At 40.6% G+C, this 20,138-nt stretch overlaps 2 protein-coding genes across 4 annotated transcripts in view; one reads left to right on the forward strand and one right to left on the reverse strand.

Annotated features, from left to right (window-relative positions):
* Window positions 1-6,407, reverse strand: part of LOC308135500 (telomerase protein component 1-like) — a 28,931-nt gene extending 22,524 nt beyond the window's left edge. For all 3 annotated transcript variants that reach the window (XM_080503524.1, XM_080503525.1, XM_080503523.1), the window contains exons 1-10: window positions 6,231-6,407; window positions 3,535-4,049; window positions 3,218-3,424; window positions 2,657-2,806; window positions 1,701-1,865; window positions 1,481-1,618; window positions 1,269-1,340; window positions 877-1,001; window positions 440-597; window positions 16-125 (exon numbers count right to left, since the gene is read on the reverse strand). In XM_080503524.1, coding sequence (XP_080359650.1) covers window positions 16-125; window positions 440-597; window positions 877-1,001; window positions 1,269-1,340; window positions 1,481-1,618; window positions 1,701-1,865; window positions 2,657-2,806; window positions 3,218-3,424; window positions 3,535-4,047 — 1,638 coding nt within the window. In that variant the 5' untranslated portion in view covers window positions 4,048-4,049; window positions 6,231-6,407. The remainder of the gene's footprint in view (window positions 1-15; window positions 126-439; window positions 598-876; window positions 1,002-1,268; window positions 1,341-1,480; window positions 1,619-1,700; window positions 1,866-2,656; window positions 2,807-3,217; window positions 3,425-3,534; window positions 4,050-6,230) is intronic.
* A 348-nt stretch (window positions 6,408-6,755) lies between these two features.
* LOC308135236 (uncharacterized protein) lies at window positions 6,756-14,455 on the forward strand. Its single transcript, XM_080503125.1, has 5 exons — window positions 6,756-7,500; window positions 9,157-9,252; window positions 9,375-9,480; window positions 12,126-12,227; window positions 13,710-14,455. The coding sequence occupies exons 1-4, from the start codon at window positions 6,975-6,977 to the stop codon at window positions 12,181-12,183; spliced, it is 786 nt and encodes a 261-aa protein (XP_080359251.1). The 5' UTR covers window positions 6,756-6,974; the 3' UTR covers window positions 12,184-12,227; window positions 13,710-14,455.
* Window positions 14,456-20,138: the final 5,683 nt, after the last annotated feature.

A 20,138-nucleotide genomic window follows, 5' to 3' on the forward strand; every position in this document is an offset into this window, starting at 1 on the left:
GATTCTCCATCAGACCTTGTCAGTCAGCCTCTTCAGGATCTTGCTGTGATGTTGCTCGCTGATGCCTGCATGGATCATGTTCCTCAGATTCCTCAGCATGGCCATGAATGGAAGAGACTTACTGTCTGTACAGCAAAGGAATTACCATCACTGCGTGTACATACATGTGTGTGTGTGTGTAGGTACACTATGTGTTTATGTATAAACAACACTTTAAGGTACACCATCTTGTATTGGATTTGAATAAATAGTTTCCAGGTGTTATTTCTCCAATAAGACAGCAATCAGTACAGACAAAAAAATATTAAGGTGGAGGGTTTTAGCAAAGATTTAAAGCAGTTTTTTGTTGTCGTTTTTTTTTTTTTTTTACAACTAAATGAGATATGATAATGACACCGTTATCAGTCAGTTTGAAAGAGTTTGAATTTGCACTACAGACCTATGAGCTTCTCCCAGGTCGCAGCTTTGTTGCCTTCCAGACTGACCAGCCGTTCCCACGTCTGCGGCTCCTGGAGCTTAATTCGCTGCCCGGCCTTGTCCGGATCCCACTCACCCTTTAATCCACTGCGGTTGAACGCTCTCTGATCACTGGGATACCTTTTAAGAAAAGCACTAGTCATTTCAAAAGCTAAACCGAAGAGAAGCGAATTTTTGCTATTGTCAATATAAAACACTGGGTCAAGCATTACAAAAAGCGTCACAGAAGATTTTTATTTTTCTGGTGAGATGTGTGCTTTCCTTTCTTTATCAGTTATTATCATGTCCGTTAAATTAAAGTGTGTCAGGCTCCGCCTAAAATTCACCAGAGTGATTGAGAAATATTAAAACCATGTAGTGGCCTCACATCCACAATCCATTGGTATACGTGTGTCTTACTTTTTTCCCAGAATGGCCATAACGTGGTGAGCTGGTTCTTTGATGTGAAGCCTCTTTATCAGCTTCTTTAGACTGAACTCGTTTTGCTTTTTATCCACTTGGACTTTTTTTTCTTCGAGCTGCAACTATGCACATAGACACACAAGTGTTAGTTTGCTTTCAGCACAGAAAACCAAAATAAAAAAAGGGTAAAACATCTATTGTAAAAAATATTAATTTTATGAGGTGTTCCATTATTTTGCTGGGTCTTTAAAAAAAAAATTTAATAAATTCATATCCATGGGAGCATCTGAGAACCACATTTATAGGACTTAAAAAAAAAAAAAAAAAAAAAAAAAAAGCAAAACATTTTAAATATTCGCAATAAATCAAGTGCATGCATATTGACTTACAAACTTCTTCAGGATGGTTTCATCTGATCTCAGCTTCCGCGACCACTGTTTCAGCTGCTGGCTACTTGGTTTCTAGAAATCACAGACACAGTTACAAGGACAAATTATTTAATAACATGAGCAACAGAAACCAGCAAAATGTAAAAGTGTGTGAATAAGAACTGCACCCATTATACAATTAGGTCTGATTAATTAAATATCAGTGTCTGTACCTTCCCCTTGGGCTTGTTTCGGTTGTGTTTACAGCGATGTTTGCGTGTATTGTATTTAGCCAGCTGATACTCGCTGAATTGCTTGAACTTGTCGGCCATTGCCTTCTTCAGGCACGCCGGCAGGGAGTGTTTGAAGCACTGAAATCAGACAATGACATGGTTCATGCGAAGTCAAAGCGCCAGGATTCAACATCTACAGTAGATGTTCCCTGAAACTTACCGTTGTATAGATTCTGACCACTTCCAGCCAATCGGAGGGCAGCTGCACGGCAGCACAGAAATATCTGCGGACATGCGACTTGGTTTCGGGGAGACTGGCGGCCAGAGCCAGTAAGAAGTTTGCAGTGATACGGACGTTTAGCTTCTGTCGGGTGTACAACGCCACCTGGACAGAAAACAGAGAAAACACGCCAAGGTGGAATCATTAAAACGAGTCCTTTTCTTTACTTTGATTTGAAACTGATGTTCAAATGCAACACATGAAACAATGTCACTACCAAATATGGTGTTACTACAACTGTAGTTCATAGTAAACAAAATATGAAATTCTGAGTATAGTTCTATTTATCTAATTTTACATGCACATACTAAAAAAAAAAATTAAATGCTTTTATAATCAAGTTTGATCTTTGCAAAGTCTTTTTTTCTGGAGCGGCACTAAACTGAAACCGTCGTTAGTGTGAACTCAGACACAAACTGACCTTGTGGGAAGACGAGTACTATGCAGTGTATTGCTTGATTTTAAAGGTTGATCAATGGCGTAGTGGTCGGCACTCTCGCCTTGTCGTGAGAATTTCCCCAGGTAAAATACGGGATGGCTTCTTTGTTAAGTCTGCATGTTCTTCTTGACAGTGTTTGGTTTCTGGTCTTTATAGTCCAAAACATACGTGTGTGGCTACCTGGTGACTCTAAATTGCCCACAAGTGTCTATATGTTTGGTGTAACCATCTTTCTGTGCCCTATTCAGCCCTCGCCCGGTCAGCAATTAAGGCAGCTCCAGAGACTAATATTAGTATAACAGAGTGATTTTTCTGACACATTCTACCAAGTTAGTTTGTGGGTTGCTTTGTTTAATGGATTACCTAAAAAAAATTAATTGAAAGTTATTACAGTTCTAGAAATTGCAGGTTCCAATTCAACTTGACAGCAAGTCTTCAGCCAAAAACCGATACAAACCTTGAGAATAAACTCTGGGTCTTTGGCAGAGATCTCCTTGACGAGCTTCAGGATCTTACACCAAACACTGTCCTTTGACTTCCACTTCTTCTGGCCAGGAGCTCCCGTGCTCAGCATCAGAGAGGAGCTCACCATGTTCAACAGAAGATACTGAGGACAACAAACAGAGATGCACCAAGTTCGTGTCATTTTAGTCAGCACACAGAAGTTTCAGTAAACGTTTTGAAATCAAGATTTTATTTTACGGCTTCTGCTGAAAAAAAAAAATCTCTTCATACAGTATTTTCATAATGTGTGGAGTCTCTGCTTCCGTCTGTTGTATAGTTTGTGTGTGGCAAGAATCTCAAAGGTGGTTGCCAAAATAACACTATATGGATTTGTTTATTCATTTGGATCAAATATGGGTTATACGTTCTTTTTTTTTTTTACATTGATGTGTAACATTATTCTCTATTTACATGATTAGAGCATGGTTGAATGCAGTTTAAGATGTCATTTTGTATTTTTTTCTTTTTCTTTAAACACAGGCATGTATATTCCATGTGAAAAATTCTGTTTTACTTTTCGGTCCCGGAACTCCTCTTCAACGGTTTTATTTCCTCTATCAAACTCCGGAAATTCATCTTCCAAGTCCATCTCAATGTCCTCATAGCCGTCATCCTCCAAGTTTGTGTCAGAGGCCTGTAATGTCTCAGCTCCCAAAGCATCAGTCTCAGTCTCCTCCATCATGCTCTCTTCTTGAGACGACGCATCTTGTGTCTCAGAACACTGCCGGTGCACAAACCGTTAAGTTAAAACATGATCATCACGATGAAGTTATGGTCAATCTAAAACCTAAAATTATGATTTGTAAAATGATAACTAAGGATTTAACGCACCTCACTCGTTCCTTCAAAATCGGACACGACAGATACTTCCTCTCTCTCTTCTTCGCCATCAACCTTTTTCTTTTCTCTGCCCTGTGGTTGGGGGAGAAATGAAAAAGGGTGTGCAAAGCGATTGAGCAAAGCACCGCTGGCCGTGGTTGTCGCGAGCGGGGTGTCATTGGTGACGGGGGAGGTCAAGGGGAAGGAGGGACAAAGGGAACAGGCGGTCAAGAACTTGTTCTGGGTACTGAGGAGGGGTGAGGAGAGGGAGGATGCAAGTGCAGAGGAGGAAAGAAGAGAGGATGAAGTCGAACACAGAGCAGAGGGTTGAAGAGACGGGCAAGATGTGGGCTGGACTGCCACATTTATGAGTGGAGAGAGGGACTCGGGCTTCATCGCTGAGGCCTGCGCCAAGTACTTATTCTCAAGGTTTGGAGGAGAATAGTTTGAAGACAGGCTTCTCCCACATGATGTGTGCTGCGGTTGCTGTCCAACATTTGGATGTTGCAAAGCCAACGCCTTCATCGCTGCAGGGGAAAAACATCAATCAGTGAGCCACTACACATATATCTGATAATCCTACACATGAGCAGGGACGAGGCTTTGCAAGTTCATCTGCATTCTTTCGACTGTTTGAACAAGCGTTGTGCCGTTTCAGGGCGTGTTGCAAAAGGGAGCAAAGTCTGCAAATAATCTAGAGCTGACAGCAGACCATAAAAAAGGCATAGGGAAACTCAGAATATTGAAATGAACAAGATCAAGAAAGACACAAGACATTGATGTAGACCCACTAAAAACCCAGAACTCGGAAGTTACCAGAATACGTTTTTAACTGGTGTCAAGCCAGCCCCTACTTCAGAGAACACAATCAAGCCAGCCACAGCTCTGTTTAGCAGTGCGCCCATACACCATGCATTACCGTAAAGTATGCTCGAACGGATTTCAAAATAAAATTGGCATTACTTTGAGCGAGATCTCACACTCATTAAGTTTGTTAATACAACAAAATGTATACTTCTGCTAATAAAAACACATAATAACAAACAAAATAAACCAATGTGCCATTAGTGCAATCTATTAATGATTAAATATTAATAAAACTTACTGCCTGCAGAAGCAAAATAAGCTAAAAACCTCAGCCCATTCTAATCACTTCTTTCTGAATCATATTAAATGTAATCCTTCTGTTGTCATAAACCCATACTGCTTCAGATTGATAGTAGACCAGTTCAGGATGTGACCTATCAAAATAATACCCCTCTGAAATAGCACTTTTTGGCTCCATTCCTTCCAAATTCAGACTGAATTTAAAAGGAAATTTCCTGTTAACATATACTAATTCCTTGTCAGACTGAGAGTAGACAATCTCAGGATTTCACTGCCCAAGAATCTGCCACATCTGATGTGGCATATCAAAATAAGAGCTCTTTGGAGTAGCACGTGTAGGCTTATTTTGCTACATTTCAGACAGCTATGAAAATGAAATCCCCCATTATCATGAACCATGTCAGACTGATAGTAGATCAAGTCAGGATGTCACTCACAAAGTACCAGACCAATCTGATCAAAATAAGAGCCCTCTGATATGCCACACCTGGATTTCATTCTCTTGATCTTCAGACTGATATTAAAAGCAAATTCCCTGTTCATGCACTCATTCCATGTCAAACCGATAGTTGACAACCTCTGGATGTCCCTAACAAAGTGCATGCCCAGTCTGACGTGGCATATCAAAATAAGAGTCCTCTGAAATAGCACATCTCAGCTTCTCTAAATTCAGACTAATACAGAAAGGGACTTTCCTGCTATCATAAACCAATTCTATGTCAGACTGATAGTTACCTCAGATGTCACTCACGTCAGGTTGCCACCAGCCCAACCTGGCGTGATATATCAAAATAAAGGCCCTATGAATTAGAACATCTGGACTCTACTGGATTAACTCCAAAATTCCTAGTTATCATGTCAGTCCACGTCACAGTTATAGTGGACCATCCCAAAATATTTAATATCCCATCTCTGTTAATATTAAATATTTCTGATGTGTCATTTCAAAGATAGAGAACTTTGAATATTGGACTATGACCAAACATTCAACATGACAACTCCTGATTTAAAGATGGCTTAACTCCAAAATCCCTATTAATATTAATATATTATTGTGTGTCATTTCAAAATAAAAGGCATTTGAAAGTTTGGATAAAAACTATAGGTTTATTATTCTATCGGTTAAACACACATAGGACGATAGCAGGCCTGGAGTGGCTAATAGAGAGAACCGGTCTGATGTTTGGGCTGCGAGGGCTGGTGAGGGCTCTCCTTTACCGGAATGTCACTTTTATATTGAAATCCGTTTGCGCTACGCCGTTACGGTAATGCATGGTGTATGGGCGCACTGCTAAACAGAGGGGCGACTGATTTGACTGTTTTCCGAAGTGGCCTGGCGTGACACCAGTACATTACTGATACATTAAAATCCCAAGAGGGATACACGTTACACATAAAGTTTAGTCACGTGACAGTGCAATGTAAAGTGACGTAAAGGGTAAAGAGTAACTATGACGTTCATGAATTACGTGCATGTCTGGTAAAATCAAGCAGAGGCCAGGATTTTTCTTTTTTTTAATGCACCTTGGATTGTTTTGCATCTTGGATTGTTTTGCGTAGGCGTGGTGGGACGAGGAACGAGCTGGACGCTGAAAACTCACCACAAACCCCCCCAAGTTCCCCTCCGCAGGAGTGCCGGAACTGTCAACAAACGCGTCCGCTGGAGTGCGATGTAGTCTTTCAACGTGCTGCAGAGTTATTATCGGTTTGTGAAACCCTGAAGGAAAATATGCGAGTTCGCCCACTTCCAGTAAACGACCTCACCGGAACAGCTGACCGACTTCTCGTCAGCCAACGAGACTCGCTGGTCTTAATGAGTAGAGTTTTTTTTTGTTTTTTTTAAATATACTGTAATAACCATAACACACGCGCCTCTAACAATCTATCAAACGCCTGATCAAATATAGGAGTAATTTTTAAGTGCAGGGATGGAGTGAATAAAAAGACATTTTAAATTAAAAATGCACGATGATTAAATCGGATCACAGTATAATAAAAGCCATTAAATTGCAGGGTAATTTTGGAAATCTACTACCGTAATAACTGGTGCGTGGCTCAAACAGGAAGTGTGCATGCTCTATTTCCGCTGCAGCAGTGAAGCACAGGGCGAAAAAGAAAGGAAAATGTGGGGAGTAAGGACAAACTGAGGCCGGAAAGGAGAAAACGCAAGCGCAACAGTCCTCCTCTCAAACTTAATTCACCATCCTTCGTTGATATTTAAAGTCCGACGCCGGATCTTTCGCGATTTGAGGGTCGTTTCGAGGTTACGCCGTCCCCTCGTTCGGTGGTGTTTAGCTCCGAGGAAGCATTTCGGCTAGCCAGCTGAGCCGAGTCGCCAGCCCGAGATGGGGACGAGAGCGAGCCGCATCCAGGAAGACCCGGTCCCCTCTGCCTTCGGGAAAGACGGCCCCAAGCGGGATTCCTACCGGCGACCCCGCTGTACGAGGCCCACCAGTCTCGTCGTCGACTTCTCGGGGAGCTTCGAGGACACGGAGGCCAACCGGAGCCGTTCGGAGGAGGGCAGCGACTCGGACCTCGGGCAGCATGGGGCGAGCGCCGACGGCAGCCCCGCGGACCACCACAGCATCCCCTCCAGCATCAGCCAGGCGTCGCCTGCGGACGACAACAACAGCGAGGGGAAGCCCCAGGAGGACGGCAGCGTAAGCCCGGGGGCTCCCGTCGACGCGGAGCACCAGCCCGGAGAAGAGACGGGCCGCACGCCCCACCGCACGTTTTCCGAGCGGCTGCCCGGGAACCGCCACTCTTCCTCCCGAAGCGTTGGCGCACGATCCGCCCGGGTGCGGGGCACACACCAACGGCCAGTGTCGGAGGCGTGGATCGGTCTTTACCGTGTGAACAACCGCCACGGCAGTAAGTTCATATACTCATACAATGCATCAGGAACTTTTAATATTAATGTTCAAATCGCATTTGGATTTTACTTCTGGTTTGCCTCGTTTCCAGACAAGCAATTGCACAACCGAGCAGAATTTACGGATGTCCTGACATTTCCTCTTGCGACTGACTATATTTGGTCAAAAATGTGCATTTCTCTAAAAAAAAAAAACAACAACAAGCAAACACAAAATAACATCATATGGTTACTTAGGTCTGGTGGATTTTGAGATTAGGGTTAAATTTCAACCGTTTCTGGAAAAGCTATTAAAATGTTTTACAACCCAATAAATAAACTTCATGCTTATTTGCTTAAGAGAGGCATGTTTTTCTTTCAGTTCAATGTAATCATGAAAATATCTGAAATATTTGATCTTAAAATGGGTTTGTCCTGATGCATCTTGATCATTGTGGGATACTTCACAGGGACCTCTCATCTGTAGCCAAGTGCTAGAGTTAGATAATCATCTACTGCTTGGAGAACATTGCTCTGCTCTTAACATTGATTGCATCACTCTTAAAACCCAGCTCCAAGAAAACCCAAACAAGTTACATCTCTTGAAACATGCCCCACCATTGGGTTAAAATTATGAGGGTTAAAGTGTCAGGAAATTAATCTGTAATATATACATATATCAGACAGTTGATATTTGCCAAAATTGTCATGGGGAAGTATATGAATAATTTAACTTATGAGATGGATGCATTCACTGACATTTTGATCTATTCATGACTGTAATGTAATATTAAAGATACATTCATACATGACTATTTATGCTTTTCATGATGTAACACCATCAATATATCCCACTGTTTGCTCAGCCTGAAATTAAAATGGATTATTTCAGGAATTTAAATTCCTGAAGAGCTAATCTCCTATCCCGTGCTAACATGCAGTCTTAAATCATCAGAGACCCTATTGTATGAGTCGGAGCTGTTGTATAAAACTGGAAGGGGCAACATTAATGCCAAATCATGTCATACTGCCCGGTGGCAGTGGTTGTCGGTGTTAAATATTGCATCGGGCCAAGTGTAAAACATGAAGCAACTGACTGCCTTTTGAGTGACACTGATTTAAAATGGGAATGATGGTTTACAGAGAAAGTGCTCACGCACTCCCGTTCTGCGTTAGATAAACACACGGCGAGGCATGACAGCGGACGTGACATTCTGAGCCAAAACACGGCACCGAGCGTGATGGGTTTCCCAGGCCTGCCCGCCAGCGAGCGTGGGGGAAATGGGTCACAACTTCACTTGCCCGCTCACTGCTGGCAGCAGCTCATAGATGGAGGAGGGGAATGTAGGGCAGCAAGGCAATGTTTCTGCCTGGCTGTCCCATCCCCGGACAGCTCGACTCTCCCTCGGGCCTGAGTCACTGTTTTGAGTGGTGCATGCAGTCGAATGAAGCTATTTCAGGTCAGGTACATTTGTTCTCGCCATCTCTGCGACGAGCCGACTGTCTGACCGAGGGCGTTTCAGTCCACTCTTTGGTATGCGGCGTCGGCCTTTGTGGTCTGTATGTCCAAACACGGCACCAGAGCCCAGCGTGACGGGCGCTTCATCTATCATTTATATCTGGCTGTGACACAGTGTGTTAATCTCGGCCCCCTGTTGCGTCTCTGCCCACCACAGATATCCGCTGTCCTTTCTGCTCAAAGCCTTTCCCGGGGGGTCGGATTGAGGATCACCTGTTGAGCTGTCTCACGTCTCCTCCTCTACCTTACAACAGTACGTATCACATGTAATATCACAAAAATGCTCCGACAGCTATGTGTTTCTTTCATATTTTTTTGCATTTTTCTTGAAGGTATTTATTGTTGCTGTGCTTGTGTGCGTGTGTGTGTTTACAGCGGACCTGCTCAGTAAAGACAGTGGAGAGTGTTCAATCTGTTTGGAGGATCTTGTACAGGGAGAGACAATTGCCAGGCTGGCTTGTCTCTGCGTCTACCACAAGAGGTAACCAAGCCTAGTTGATGCACCGTTTAAAGTTGCTCTACCAGAAATTAGAATCTTTGAAATATATGTCCCATGAATGGTATCACTTCTATCATAAACACGAAAACAAGACCATTACTCATTTCCACTCATTTCCAAATCGCAGTTGCCTAAATTGAATTTACAGAATTTTTTGGCATGTAAGCTACTGAAAAACAGGACTCCTGAAAAAGAAAATACAATTGATTTACTAATAACTCATGATTGGTAATCATTATAGTATTTACAAGTAACAGAACACATGCTTTCACTCATTTTTAACACCAACTGTATGTACATGGTTGCGTTTGTGTCGATCTGATTGAATTACTTTGTTGACAGTTGTTTGTGTGAATGAATTGACGAACGTGATGAAGTTGGATAGTATATGTGCACACAAAGCATGCAAAGTACCAGCCTAATCAGGTTGAATTGTTTACATGTGATTAACTTCCAAACAAATCGATCAGTCGCTGCTGCTCCATGGACTAGAGTTGGAAGGTTTTCAACAGTTACCATGGAAACCAGTGGATCCTGGACACTCACTTAAATCACAACACCACCTTTCTTCACATTTTGACTGCGCTTTCGGTTTGACTTGTATCTTAAAGCTCCTACAGACTGCAACTTGAGCGGTCTTTAGAGATGATATTTTATTAGACATTAAATTAACCACCTGGATTTCATACACTTGTATAACAGTACGTCAGTCTGCACAATGTTGCCGCACTGAATTGGGAGTGAGAACCACTACAACATACCTCAAAACACAAGAATAAAGTTATCATGTGTATTGTCAGCATGCATTATACTGGCGTCATGGGAAAGCAGATAAAACAAGTTAATGAAAAATCGAGTCATTTTAGTACTGCATTTAGGAAACAGTTCGGTATGGGACAAGACAGGGCGCTTTATTTTACGTATTGTTTTTAATGGGTGTCGCTTTATTCGCCACACCATTTTCTGAGGCATTCTTATTGGTTTTCAGCAGCTGTAGCTCGTAGCAGTCCTGATCTTTCTGACACCAGCACAAAATGATCTCAGGCGGTCTGTTGTCACACGGCCGTGGCGTCAGCCACATATCCCACCAAGACAAGACGACATACTTTGAACCATGATTGCTTATCTTCTGTCTGAGATTGTAAAGTTTACATCCACTTTTCCAAGTTATCCCAGACCGACTGTATGTCACTCACAATAAATGTATTCATTTATTGACATATGTTTGGCATCCCTGCGTTAGGGAGCGGTATCGCCATTGAATATATAAACCCGCCACGACTTCAAAGTAAAATGTCGACAAAACTGGAAAGAAAAGAGGGATTTGAAGGTAAACTTCAAAGTGAGTGCTCTGGATCGGATGTGAAAACGTAATTGTCTGTTTCCAGATGTGAAATGTTGGTGGCTGGGTGATGGTTTCGGACAAGAGGGAAGCAAAAGTTGCTTCTTACTGGTGGACATGTCCCTACAGTGCACACTTCTGATAAATGGAGACAGATTGTCCTTTCCCGTCATGGGATGTTCTAAATTTATCTTTGCCACTTTGATGAGTCATTGTAAATGAAACTCACGGTTTGGAAAGCGAGTTAACAGTCAAGATCTTGATGTGTCCCTCTGCAAATATTGTCCAATAGGAGCTCAGTCAATTGTGAAAACATCATCATCAGAAATACATTTTAAATAGACGTGGTCACCGATCTGTGTGGAGTTGTAAAAGGACCACCAGTGTTTCTATAGGTTACTGGAAAGCCCGTTTCTTTTCTAAGCATGCTGTAATGCTCTCAACCCCTGGTTAGTGTTTCCCATTTGTAAAGTATGAAACCTACTAAAATTAGACAATCTTTCAACCTTGAGCCCCCCCCCCCCCCCCCCCCCCCCCCCAACCGTTTACAACATATATTTGTGTTGAAGCACCTCTAAGTCCAAACCAGTTTGGAAATCCAGGATCCATTTTCACACATTTCACATAACCATCACAGACTAGTGAACTACAGGAGAGCTGTTGGAGAAAATAGATATTAACAATAAGGTGTAATGCAAGTTCTTTGGGGGGAGAAAAAAATGTCTGTTTGTAGTTGTTCAGAGAGTGTTTTGTATTAAAGACACTGGGCGTGTTGACTTGGCTGCAGAAGTCACATTTCAATCCACCCAATACAGCGACTGAGATCTGGAAAAACACTGAATCTTCTATTGTGCAACAATAATGGCGATAAAGATAATTATACACTGCAGCTCTGCAACTGTTTCTTCCTGCAGTAATCATTATTTCTCTTGAATATTATGTCCTAATTATTTCTCCGATTATGTGGTTGATATATCTTTTGGCCTTTTAAAAAAAATAATTTTCCAGCTTAAGATAAAGCGTTTGAAATGGGTTGGTTTATTCAGCAGTGCTGAACTGAACAATTAACTAGAAATTATTGTAGAGAGAAAGAAACCATTTTGTCTGTTTATTCCCCATTAAGGTGTTATGGATTAGTTTGAATTGAATAACAGGAACAGTCTGTTTATTATCTGGTCGTCCCATTTAATCGCGTTTTACACTTTCAAAACTCTGTGACTTTTAACACATGCTAATCAGACTGTGGTGTCTCAACTGCTGAGTATTGTCCTTTTTTCCCCCACAGCTGCATTGATTCCTGGTCCAAGGTGAAGCCCTGCTGCCCCGAACATCCCTTCGATTGACTCACAGGTCACACATATTCTGCACAGTGACCAACCCGACTCAGGTACGACCCGAACTCACTGCACGACGAACACACGCTGTCGGCTTCTGACCCCGCACTCAAAGTTGTTACTGTAGGTGGGAAATATCCCCGAGTAACTTGACACCGATCGAGTGTTGGGGGTAATGAAGTGTTTTAATTTGAAAAGAAGATGCTTCAGATTGAGCAAAATATGCCAAAGTCCTTGGTTCTTTACTTGTTGAAATAGAATTCAAAGTTATGGAATTTATGAAGGATATTTAAAGACTATTTTCTTGATAGATAGATAGAAGAAATAATCATCTTTATTTATGTGTTAAACAGACTAAAATCTGCCAGATTTAAATTATTTAGATAGGATAAATTTCTCATTAGACATGCAGAGATTAACATGTAAGTTTACTTTGTTGATGTATTGCTTTATTTCCATATTATTGTAAAACAAATTTGATTAGAGCAGAATAGGACTTTTTTTTTTTGGTCCTTTTACAAGAAACGCAAAGGAGCATGTTTGTATAGCCACCGTTCAATAGTTTCCACAGAAATTCAAAACCAGCTGGTGTTGGTGTATTATTGGTTTTTCCCAAAAAAGGTGTGGCTGCATCACAGCGGCGAGGCAGCGCCGTAACGGCTCAGGGGAGCCTCCACGAGACGCACGATCAGGAAATGCCCTCGAGTACAGCATGACTCATCGGGCATCTGGCAGCCGTTTCTACACGAGACGGGAATTTTAAATGAGAATATTCCCCACAGGTTGAAAGACAAATTAGGAAATAACATGGACACCAAAAACATTTTCTTGGAAAATGGGTCTTATTTGTAAATATGCAAGGGGTCTCATTGTCCCACATGGTTTTTACTGCTTCACAGAAGTGGCATGTAATGAAGTATTTGTACTTCATACGAGGTGGATTTTGATGTGAAAGTATTAAATGTCACTGCAGCTGTTCAAATCAACATTACTAATATACTCTTTTAATTGCCTCTAAAAAAAAAAAACATATTGAAAATATACTACATTTGTAATTGCTTTAATTATTGCCCGTTTTTTGAAAATGAAAACAAGCAAAACATTTTTTATATATATGCTGTATTTTTTTCTTGACTAATATATGAAAATTATTCCATATAAAACATACATTTAAAAACTGAAGTAATTTGCTATGACTGTCTAAACAGTTTTGTGAACATTTCGATTGTATTTACATGTTTTTAATTGCACACCTTTACTATCATCTTGACAATATCAATGCTCCCAACTGTGCAGGACTAGTTACTCGCTTAAAAATAATAAAATAAAATTGCCACTAATGCAGGCACTAGAATTAACTGAATAGATCTTGTCGTCTTCAAAGCAAAACTGAAAGATTATCGGTACAAATGCAGAAGCAATGGCTGCTGGTGTTTTTGTCCCATTGATGAAATATTTATGTAAATATTCAATGTGTTATTTTTTTATTTTTTATCTGATGAATTTTGTTTCTGTCTTGTGTTTTGTCTTCACAGGAGACTACACTGAATCCCAATAAAATCCCATTGAAAATGTGTATTTGAGCAAATGACAGCCCGCGGTCCCACTGCAAATATTCGGGTGGAGAACAAGACGACCCCGGCAGGAGGCTCCAGTTCGCGACGCTCTCCGCTCGGATCGGCCCATTTCAACTCGATCTTGACCATTTCACACAAAAGTAAAAGCAGCCGATCTTTTCTATCTCTGCTCCAAGCCCCGTGGCGGAGTTGACCTCGTCTTTTCTCTGGACTCGGCTTGGAAACGCGGATTATTTAAATATTTCTTTAAACCCTGAACGATGTCGACCCTGCGGAGGGAGACGAGGAAGATAAAAACAAACGACGACAACAACAAAAAAAGAATCTTAACTGTGACTCTGGATCCTCTCCTGTGTAATTTTTCCTTCCTCCGATCGGGGTCGCTCATTTTATCAAGTATTTTGCAAAAAACAGTGTTTGTTCCTGTCATACATGGGATGAATGTTTTCTTTCCTCGGCTCACCCCAAATGAACCGACCTCACACGGAAAGCGTGAACCGTCGCCACATGGACGTTGCTTTACTTTGACCCGGCTGGAGGTTGAGGGCTTGTTTCTATTTTTTTGGTGAATGGGTGCTGCGGCTGCTACGTCTTCTGTCCTCTTATCTGTAAACATTTCAGGGGAAGTGTGTGTGGGGCCTTTTTTTTTTTTTTTTAAGTTTCCTCAGTAGGTCAGTTTCTGAATTGTGGTTAGTTAGCGCTGAGTTTACCGTGCTGCTACTTGGTGAGTGTGTAGGAAGGTTTTAGGTATTTCATAGGGCCATAATAAAGCCTGTGTTGGCATTTTGTGCACTTTTGCCCCTCAAAGCTTTTTTTTTTTTTTTTTTTTAACCCACCCCTCAACATTAAGTCTGGGATGAGTGTGTGCATGTGTGTTGAGAAGATGACCAGGGACATAATATGTCCTGAGCTTGTGTGTGTGTGCGTGTGAGATTGAAAGTCGGTAAGTTGCCCAGAAGTCTGCTTCTCAAGTTGTTCACGTTAAAGCTCTTTTCTTTTTGTTTATTTTTTGTGTGCTTTTTGAGACATTCTAGCTGGTAAACATCCTGTTACACATGACATTTGGTACGCAAGGTTTCAGATCCACTTTGAAAGGGGTTCGGGGGTTGTTGGTTTTTTTTTTCTTTCTTTCTTTTTTGCCCCTCCCTCCTTCCTCCTCCCCTCATTTTCAAACACTCTGGGGTTTTGTCCGGATTGTTTGGACTCGGCCCCGAGCGACAAGTTTGGCCATCTGGTTTCATGTACGCCAGATTGGGGGGGAGGGTACAAGGGACTGATCCGGGGATGTAATTTGGGGGCAAGTTTACACCATGTGGCATCTGCCTCCCTCCACAACACTGGAGGCTATGGACAGATGATGGTTAATTATTACCCCGTCTACCCCCCCCCCCCCTCCTTTTTTTTTGTGCGTTTATCGTTTCATTTAAAAAAAAATTTTTTTAACAATTATTACATTTCTGATGCTAAATGTGTTAACGGGCTTTCCTTTGCCTTTTATTGCGAGTGTTGATTGCCTTTGCCTGGTGAAAGGGGTTTTTCTGCAAGCAGGTATTTGTAGTGTTTTTTTTGTTTTTGTTTTTGTTTAGTTTTTTTTTAATTCAGGGCTGAGATGCAAGCCCCTAAAGTGAGACTGCTCGACAGATGCTGTGTATGACACAGGTTGTGCGCAGGCTCGTGGAAACGCCGGCGGAAAGAACAAAGACATGAATTGATTGTCGATGCTGCCTGCTCGGGAACCTTGAGTCCGCCCCGCGTGTTCCAAATCTCCGATTCGCGGTCGAGCCCGGCGGGTTCGGTCACCCCTGCCCCTGTTAACTTTTTTTTTTTTTTTTTCTCTCTCGTCCCTGGTGTTCTGCAGTCGGAGGTGCTACAACTTGTTCCGCCCCGAGAGGGCAGCCCCGTGCATGTTTCTCATATTATGTATTGGATAATAGAAAAATGATGCCAAAAGTCTGCACGTTGCGATTGTGGGAGACCGCGCAGGAGACGAGGCGCATCGATCATTAGGTGTTACATTTGTTGTGGTGATAAGTTATGATGTTGTATACTTTTGGCTGGGAGGGGTGGGGGGGGGGGGGGTGTCCGTGCGATTCGGAGGGGTGGTGCTGGAGGTTGGGTTGTCGACAAAGAAAACAAGACAATCTAAAACCCCACAATACCTTGTTTTATTTTCCTACCCTCCCCCCACCCCCATAAGCTGTGTGGTGCAATACCTCAATTTTTACCAATGCTAGCTAAACGTGCCGTGTGTAAACTAGCTCCTCTCCAAACAAGGGTGGTATTTTGTATAAATGTCCCCAAATCCTCGGCTTTAATGTGTTTTGAGACCGATGCGTTAGATGGGAACGTTTTTTTTTGTTTTGTTTGTTTGTTTTGTTTTTTTTCCCCCCAAAGAGTCCCCACCGTGGTATCTACATCCCCGAGATATGGACAATCTGCCTTTACTCTGGTATAAAAACAAATTGAATTTTATTTATTAAATTGTAAATATGCAATGCAATTCAAAGAAAAAAAAAATGGCTTGGTCCTTGTCTGTTCATTATACTGTTTCTAAGCTCTGATCTTTTGTATGTCTCAGAAATTGTTTTTATATGTATTTTTTACAATAAATATGTGTGAGAGATGGTTTTTTTTGTCCTTGTCTGCGTTTCATGTCGAGGCGTTGTATCGATACATGTAAATTAGTGGTACGTACATTTTACACATCCTGGTTTGAGGCCTTTTTGTTTCGACGTTCTGTGACTATGTTGCCCATGAATGTGGCTGTTTCTGTGTTTGTCCTGTGTAAACCGACTGGCCACCCACTTGTTTCAGGTCGTCACTTCCTTGGTCTTGTGGTAGATTTTTTTTTATTTGTATTTTATGTTTTTTAAATATCTATCTGCCAACATTTCTCGAGCCTGTAAAAAAAAAAACAAAGTACTATGAAAGTTTCCAGATATTGTTTTGATCTGCCTGCTACTTCGCTTGGATTTCCTTATTAATGACTGAAAGCAAAAGCACTTGTGCAGTAACACAAGCCAGTAACCCACCAGACTGTGACGACAGTGAGCTGCCACTTCCTTCTTCCACTTTCTGTTCTCAGAAAGACACAGAAAAATTTTTTTTACTCTGTTGTCTGGAAACATATCAGATACCAAGTAAAACCATAACTGGTTAACCAAGTAATGTGTCAGAGTAACTTAAGTGTTAGAGGAGTTTATGTTGTTTTAATTTTGAGCTATATAGAGGACAATAAAACAAACTTTTTTTTTGTTTATCTTAATTTGTATACATTTTCGTCATAAACAAAACAAAATTATATATGTTTTCAAACGAGAAGCGCTTACCCAAACAATTCTCTGTTGGCCTTATAATAGAAATCAATTTCTCCCATCAAATTGATCTTTATCATTATCCAGCCACTGTTCTTCTGGGGGTTTTGCATTAAAGGTCATTTCCTAGTGACGCATTTCTTGCTGCAAGTACACTATGCGTCTTCCATCATGACTGTCTTTAATTTTTCCCAGGTACATCACAAGTAAAAGTGTTTGGAACTTTATATCCAAAAAGTTTTTTTGTTTTTTTATATATAATTTCATAATATAGTTCACACTTTTCCAAAATTGTGTCACTTCTGTACTCTGAAAGGTCCCCATCTGCAAGTCCATACTGTGCCGCTGAGCACATACTTTTTATTTTCGTTGTAATCTATTTAAAAAGAATCGCGTCACAGTAACACATGATCTGGAGTGCCAGCGTATGTGGAGCATTTATAGAGCAGCACTAATCACATGTGGAAGAAGACGTTGTGTAAACCAGCAAGAAAAAGGAACTAAATTGCATAATCACCTTTAACTTTAAATCAATATTTTAACATGATATTTTTTTAAAAAGCAGACAAGTATGTTGTCAACCTGCAGCGCTGGCAAGGAAGTACTGTATTTGCATTTAAGTACATTATCTGTTCTGCATTTTATCATTAACTTTTCCAGTTCCTCTTTACTTTTGCTGCCTGCATTTGAAACTACTCCGAACCTTTTATTCCTCAATTTACTAAAACAGAAAGACTGATCACATCAGCTGACTAACACTTACCCCCAGTGAGGCTGCAGAAGTTGAGTCATGAAGATGTTTTTATTAAATATCTTTAAAAATTTTTGCAATTAAAAGGAATTCCTAGTGAATTCTGTAAAGTTCAGTCAGGTTATTAGGAAATGATTTAATTCATAGCTAAACTATGATGCAAGTTGAGTCATCATCCATGTTCATGACAAAGCTGCTGCATCCATGATGAGGAACACCACAAGAACAAATGTTACGTGTGTTTGGATGACTATGTTCATGTCCCCTTCAAAAAATAGATCTTGTTGAGTTTTGAAAGAAGTCATAGCATATCTATTAAAAGCAAACAAAACAAATCTGAAGTCAAGAATTTGAGAATTTTCTTCCGGCTCTGCTCTGCAGTAAAAATGATGAACTCTCAAGTCTGGATGGTCTGATGTGCTTCTGTGGACGAACTCACCGCTGATAGCACGAAGCAGCACTGGAGAGTTCTGCACTGCAAGTCATCACACAGGATGTGTTTGTTTATGCTGTTTTGTACTCATGAAGGAACATTCCACACTGCGGACCGCATTAAAGACTGAATGAAGGATTGTTGTGTAGGACGTGTGGTCGTTTGAGGGCATAAAGTTACCCAGAAATAGGAGAGGTAAGAACATATTTCTGTAAATTCTTCACCACAAAAGTAACTACGAGTTAAGAGAGATTTAAAAAAAAAAAAAAAAAGAAAACCCACTATGGCCTTTATATAGACTGGATGGTTATATTTAGTTTATAATATTACTCTAATGGGTGCACATATTCGATTAAAAAAAGCTGATATTTAGATGTTTCTGTAATTTTGAGTAATCTCTCCACAAGTGCAGCAGACCGAAAACACCTTTTAACTATAAGATTATGCAGTGTTTGTGCAATATGTAATTACCGTCTCTGTGGTGTTTTCTTCACGGACATAAAAGGAGATTTACTCTTACAGACTCAAAGCTTTAATTATATCCTCAATTATGGCTGCTGGATCCCAGGGCTCCAACACTTTGTAGGTCTCTTTGTTTATGAAAACGCTGAGCTGTTCAGTCAGCATCACCTGACGCTTCACAACTGGAGGCAGCCTGGTGAACATCTGCAGTTCTTTAACATTTTCACCAGCGCTGATGATTCTTTTGCTGAAAAGTTCAGTACACTAATGCTTCTATTTTATTTATACATATACATTTTTTTTTTGCATTAGATGTTGTTGTAAAATTGTCTCTTCCTACTCTTCACAGGAGGACCAGAAAACCGGTTGCCAAACTTATTTTTGAAGCTTGGATTAAAGACACTAGTCCAGCTGTTCAGATCTTTTAGTGTTTCCCCTGAATGTGAATTGGGATAAATAATCGGATCAGAATAAAAATAAATGATGAGAAAACCTAAAAAGGGAGAGGATAAACATGGCATTCTGGCATTAAATCCACTCCACTGTTCCTAAACACAATACAAACAAACAAAACCGAGATATAAACATGCTCTCTCTTCATCAATTAAAAATAGGAAAATAATTGGAAGTTGCATTATTGATTTTTAATTGTATTTAGTTTGAAGAAAACAACTGAACGAACTTATAAAGAAAGCACATTTGTTCTAGTAAAATGGAAAATAAATGAAGAATCTGTAACTTTAGTTAACATTTATGGAAGTGATACCAACTTTATCAAGAATGTCAGATTTGATTCGTCTCAGAATTGAATCCTTATGAGTGCAGGCCACCTGAATATATTTTAACTCCTTTAAAAGACACATTCAGAGGCTTTTTAATCATGTACAGCAAGCGTTTCAGCAAGCGACAAGAAATACTTAAAAAAAAAAAACTGTGTTTCAACTGATGGGAGATTAAGATTCCTTATTACTGGTTTTGATATAGTTCTATAATGTCTAAGAGCTTTAATGTATTATTCTATAAATATATTTCCATTATTCCTTTGCAAAACTTCTGTATTTCTTTAGTTTCTTTGTAAAACACTGTGAATTGCCTCGTGTTTGAATGGTGATCAATACATTTGCCTTGCCGTTTGCTTCCATTCATTTATGTGAAGGGTCTGGATTCATCCAAATCTAATTTTGTCATGGAGAAAATAAACTATTCATCTATAGCTGGAATATAAATTTCAGTTTACCAATGATAAAAACTCAATCCTCTTTTCTATCTCGATGAGTGATGAGAACACATCAGCTGATGTCAGAGATGACAAGTTACAGACGCCCTCACCTTCTACCTGGAAACTATTCTCATCTTCCGCTACCTGCTGGTGAGAAGGAGAAACTGCACAAACGTTCATATAAACACACACGCCCACACTTTTAAAC

Source organism: Blennius ocellaris (genome assembly GCF_963422515.1).
Source record: "Blennius ocellaris genome assembly, chromosome: 10".
Classification (NCBI taxonomy): Eukaryota; Metazoa; Chordata; class Actinopteri; order Blenniiformes; family Blenniidae; genus Blennius; species Blennius ocellaris.